This window comes from Micropterus salmoides, unplaced genomic scaffold (genome assembly GCF_014851395.1).
Source record: "Micropterus salmoides isolate LMB-PRFRI ecotype aquatic unplaced genomic scaffold, ASM1485139v1 Ms_hic_scaffold_19, whole genome shotgun sequence".
NCBI lineage: Eukaryota > Metazoa > Chordata > Actinopteri > Centrarchiformes > Centrarchidae > Micropterus > Micropterus salmoides.
In genome coordinates this window covers 10,484,675-10,490,674 of record NW_024041039.1, presented here as the reverse complement: position 1 = coordinate 10,490,674, position 6,000 = coordinate 10,484,675, and the positions used below count along the sequence as shown (strand labels likewise).

General features: G+C 37.9%; 1 protein-coding gene across 2 annotated transcripts in view; it reads right to left on the bottom strand.

Moving 5' to 3' along the window:
• Positions 1-901: 901 nt before the first annotated feature.
• The window catches only part of mta1 (metastasis associated 1), a gene marked incomplete at its 5' end in the record, with an annotated part of 30,371 nt that continues 25,272 nt past the window's right edge, over positions 902-6,000 (bottom strand). The window contains 2 exon segments of one of the 2 annotated variants that reach the window (XM_038728938.1): positions 902-1,948; positions 3,860-4,009. In XM_038728938.1, the coding sequence (XP_038584866.1) occupies positions 3,900-4,009 (110 nt within the window). 2 annotated transcript variants of the gene reach the window in all.

The following is a 6,000-nucleotide window of genomic DNA, read 5'->3' as shown; positions in this document are numbered from 1 at the left end:
AAACACAGGAACTGGGGTGCAGAGAAATGGCAGCAGGTGCTCTGGTCAAAGTCAAAATCAAAAATATTTGGCTGCAGCAGAAAGCAGTTTGTTTGCCAAACAGCAGTTAAAGAATGACTGTCTGCAGGTAACAGTGAAGCATGGTGGATGTTCCTTGCAAGTATGGGGCTCTATTTGTGCAAACATAGTTGGGGATTTGGTCAGAATTAACGTCTTTTCAATGCTGAGAAGTACAGATACTAGTCCATCATGCAAAACCATCAGTGAGGCATCGGATTTATTCTGCAGCATGACAGTGACCCCAAACATTAAGTCATGAAGAACTCCTTTCAGCATAAAGGAGGACAATGAGTCCGGAAAGTGATTGTGTGGCCCCACAGAGCCCTGATCTCAACATCATTGAGTCTAGGATTACCAACCTACCTGCAGAGTTCTTTCAAAAAGTAGGTGCAAGTGTACCTAGACAAATTTGTGCTGTTTTGAAAGCAAAGGGTGGTCAAACCAAATTTTTGTTCACTTACTTTGCATTTTGTTATTTGATAAATATAATCTATTAACATGTAAATAATTTTTTAAGGTTTTCTTTACAGCATTTTTTCCCACACCTACCTTAAACCTTTGCACAGTGCTGTACATAGATAGATATCTACCTTGTAAGTATGTACATAAACTTACTTTTGTTTTTTTTACATTTTCTCCTATATTTTTGTTCTCGGCTAGTGGTATATTCTGCTCCTTTTTGTGTATGATAATTTTGTAATGTAACCTTGTGTAATAGTAACTTATTTTAGAGAAGGGGGAAAAAGTAGTTTATTATTTTTATGGCTGTTTCCAAGGTCAAGAATGATCTGTCAAGTTCAAAATCTAAATGGACAGGGATACAAAAATAATTGTCAGCAGATGCGTTGGATACTGATATATTTTCTTGTATCCACCGATAGAATCATTATGACTGGTCAGTCGTGCAAATTGAGTTGTAATCAACAAAGACAACTACAACATATGAACATAAAATAGATACACACATTGACAAAATAACTAGACATGAAAGCAGAACACATTGCTGCTTTGTAGTTGTTTTTGGACCTTTTGCTTACAAAACATGGTTGTGTTTGTGCAATTTATCTTTTTCCTAATACTAATAATCTTTTCGGCTCAAAACATATAAAGCAGTTTGGAATGAAAAGTGTCAGTTAATTTGCAAATACCCTGTTTGCAGACCTGTGTGAGTCAGAAAAAGTTTTGACACCTTTCACCACCTCTGTGCAGAGACACCAAAAGAAGAGGGAAAAATCAATTATCTTTTTTAATTACATTATCTAAGCATAGATGCATTACTTGTGAAAAAGGTAGAAAAAACAGCAAGTCTTTCTCAATAAGTTAAACCTCTCTGGCTGAAGAGCAGGGTTGGCTCACAAAACAGAAGATTTCCCGTAAAGCATTTAAATTCATTGAAACAAAAGACAAGGAGTTAACTCGTGTCGCTGAAATAAAAGTGCGTCTCCTTGTTAAATTTAACTAGTTTCAAAAAATGAACAACAACAAAAAACAAAACAAACAGAAGATGCAAGTGGCTTATGATACAGTCCTTCCGCCCTTTTCCACAGGGCTCTGCAAGCATTTTTCATGAAACTTCACAAGTTCCATCGTTTGATCGACAAACAATAAGCTGAGTTATAGTTGGTAAAAAAAAAATTACAATAACAATAATTACAATGACAGTTATAACGAGAAATGTAAGTAATAAACACAGTCCTGTACAGTCAGGCTCATCTTCTGATTGACCACAGCCAAACTGATCAATTATCGGTTGGTCTCCAGCAGTGTGACAGACACCTGGCTGAAGAAAGGTGGCCAATGCTGTCGTCTCCTAACAGCTTCAACTTCCCTCAGCTGCCCTCGGCTATGGTTTATTGGAAAATGCCTTTCCATTTCATGTCCCCCTCTGCTGCAGGAAAAAAAAAAAAAAAAACCACAAGAAGGAAAGTGATTATGAGCAGTTCTGTTGTTGACAAAACACTCAAAATATCTTCTATTAACCGTAGTGTTATCCACAACTATTCGTACAGTTTACAGCCGCTATGCATCTGATTTCGACCATAATTCACCACATCAAAAAAAACAACAACATTCAAGGTGCTTTTACACTGAACCGGTTTGGGTTTTGTTCGGTTTGTTTATAATGGTTTGAAATCTGTCATCAACGTAAAATACATTGAAAACATCATTTTAAAAAAGCAGGTTGGTTGTTTAAAGTTTAACACCGCCTATTGTAAATGTCATCACACTGAGCTACACAATGAAAGTGAAGCTCACTGTTTGCGTCTCATGTTTTCATACGTTGTTGTGAAGGAACCAAAAATCCCACACACTGACAATTAGAGCCCGACCGCTATGGGTTTTTGGGGGCCGATGCCGATATTAAAAGTGGAAAAAGAGCCGATATTTAGATTTTCAGAATGATTTGGATAGTAGACCCCTTTACTGTATAAACTACACTTGGAAAAGGCCGATATTGAAAGCTGGTATGTAAAACCTTTTCCTAAATGGATTATGTTAATAAAATAGATTACAGTCTCAAAAAGTGAACATGTAAAGAATTGCATATCATTAAATATTTCTTGCTGGAATGTGCAACTTTTTCAGCCATCTGTAAACAGAGAAAGTGAGAGAGAATAAGCATGTGTATTTCACTTTACACATAATCCGCCATAATTCCAATGTCGCATATTCACATCTATTTCATCCCTTCGGCACTCTTCTAGCCAAAGCTCAGAGAAACCATTTCTCATCATCTGTCTAAATCACGCTGTTTATGATACAGTGAGCTGCTGTTGAATGCATCTAATACGTGACAACTTAGATTTTATTTAACTAACGTTATAACTACAACCAGAGCCGTTACGGCTCTGACTACAGCGTTTCACATCTACAACGTCACAAAAACAGCCTGAGCTACAGGAAGCCGTGTTATTTTCTTGTTCAGCTCAAATTTATTTACATGTCCGCTCTGGTTTAATCATTTCAGACACGCAGACTACAACTGCAGACATACGGCTCATTACAACGTTAGCGCTCCTCCACTAATTAACACGGCATTAGCTTTGTGGCTAATTTAGCAGTGGGCAGCGTTAGCTGCTGTAACATTACGTGATTTTAGTGAATATTTAGAAGTGATGAACTAGGGACAAATGTGGACCGTTCGCTAGAACTGCCACACTGTTTGAAATAAATGTACAGTTAAGTTACGTCTGTCAGCAGCGAAGCTTCCAACCCCCAGCTACCGTAACATTAAACTGCTGTGAGCTGCTAGGAAGCCGGCGGAGTGCAGTGAAAAACGGGAGGGTTAGCAAGTCGTGAATGTTTTCATGAGAGAAGAAGTGACTGGGTCTTTTTTTATTGTCAAAAGACCGAGTCACCGCTAACACAGCCCTCTGCGTGTTTGGTTTCTACGTGCTGCTGTAACCTCCGGTAAACTCTGGTAAGCTGATTGTTTTCTTCTGTGTTTTGAGGTGAGGCCATGTTGTTAACAGGAGAGTTGCATCTGGTCGCCTGCTGGTGGCCAAACTATGCAACACCCCATGACATGAGTGAAGGATCTGACTCTGTTTCTTTTTTAATTGTCATATATCTGCCGTTATAAACGTCTGATACCGATTAAATGCAATTAGCTATTAGATAAATAGCTAATTGCATTAATAATATATTAATTATTATATAATAATAGCTATAGATAATATCGGCTGGCCGATAAATCGGTTGGGCTCCACTGACAATTACCTTCACTCACTTCTCACTTTATTTACTTAGATTAGGTAAAATTCATGAATTGAATTTTAGTGTGCAAGATGTCTCTCACCTCACTGGGGTTTGTTGTAGAGGTCGTTCCCACAGAGCGTTCAGTCCAGTTCATGTACCTCGTCCTGCAGGGAGACCGAGGGCCGCCCCGCTTCGCTCATCCGTTTGGCCATGATGTCCCACTGTGGAGTCAGGCCTTTGGATTTAGTGCCTGCAGAGGAGGAAGAGCACAAGAGACAATGCTTACACACATGCAGCCTCCTCCAGTCAGCAATCAGTCACCTGATACTACTGGATACACTAAAAGGATAAAATCTTCTGCCCCCTGGTGGCTCCAGAAAGTACCAATTTCTTTAGTACATCTGCAAAATAATTATATTGATAGACGTGAATATATTTTATTAATAATGTACCTTATTCTTTGATTACTCTAACCCTATCATGTTAGGGGAAAATGCACCCATTTAATCTTCCCACAGCTGACGTCAGGTTTCCATATTTTACTTCAACCATCAGAGCTGATTTTTCTGTTTAAAGCACTTGAGGTAATCAATGTCAACGCATCAGGTCTTTATTTTTTTTTACTGAACAATAGCTAAACAGCTATAACTGAACAGTTAGGTAAAGTAAAGGTACAGTAAATGCTTCAACAGTAAAATCTTCACTTGCTTTGTACAGAAACAAACAGCAGCCTGTTTTCGTCAAATGCCAGTTAACAAAAAGACATTCAGCAAATTATCTTTATAAATATTCATTATCATATTGTTGACAATTGGACTTAATAATTTGGGACTATTCCTCATTATTTAACACAGATGAAGCCACTGTGTGCTTCACTACACTTCATAAAAATGGAGAGCCGGTGATCCCCTACATTTGCAAAATTACAGCAAAGCTCCACAGCCGCACTAAAACCTGATCCATTGTCTTTAATGTAAAAAAAAAAAGTTGATTATTTAGAGACAAGGTAATGTTTGTGTGCAGATAAAAACAAACAAGATTAGTAAACTTCAAGCTCATAAGTAAACTTTGGAGTTACTACTAGGTGGATTTCTGAGCTTTTGAGAGCGCATATAATAAAACTGAAAATGCTTTTAAAAAAAACATCCGGTCTTCTGACAAATCACTATGATGAAAGTCATGAATGACTAAATTGATAAATAGGTGGTAAAATAAAAACTAATCCCTAACACCAGCCTAAGCCTGGCTGCTTTCCAACCCCAAATCTCCTCCCAGTGCGTTATCCCAGCCTGTGCCCGAGGTGGGCTCACAGACAAGTGGAGATGCTCTCCCTTAGGGTACACTTACCGAGCCCTCCTCCTCCTCCTCTTTCTCTCCGCTGTTACCATGACAACATAGACTGTAGCCTCCAGCTAAAGCAGCAAGGCCGATCCGATCCTCTCTGCAATCTTTCTCTCTCCCTCTTTCCCTGGCATACTCTCCCTCTCTTGATCTCCCAGTCTGTCTCTTCCCCTCTCTCATTTCACAGGGGAGAGGGGAAAGTGGGACATAACCCAAAAAAATAAGCGCCCCACACAAACTCTTAACCCTTCGGCAGTGGACTATAACTGTGCTTTGTAGCCATCGAGTGAGCGGTGGAGCTCAGATGCGCCTTTACATTCTCTTTAAATATTAAAATGATCGATGTTTAGCAAAGACATTAGTTTTAACATTAATCTGTGTTAATACAGGTAAAATAATTAAAACTATGCTGTAATGACTAAAAAATGAAGAAAACCCCCAGTTAAAATTAGCTTAAAAGCCAATGATGACACCATTACTCTACTCCAGTTAATTTAATAGAAATGAAAAACTGTTATGAGTCAAATTTACACATAAACCAACACAAAAAACTGCAGCTGGGGCTAATTCAAGCACATCCTTCATAAAAATTATATCTCATTAAAAAAAGTTTCATATTAAAACTACCAAGTAATTAGTAAATTAAATTGGGTGATCATGATTTTCAGATGTGAAAAACTGGACATTATCTTTATTTCAATTAATCTTTTACATCTTTTATCATGCTCATTTTTATCTACTTTCAACTTTTAATCAATTTTATAGTACGCTAATGTTCTATGAACTAACTGGGGAAACTAAAACTAGAATATAAAATGACGATACTAATAATAGATATTAACAACTAACACCTCAGAAACTGAGAAAGCTAACACACACATACTGTCCTCAGAGCTCTCT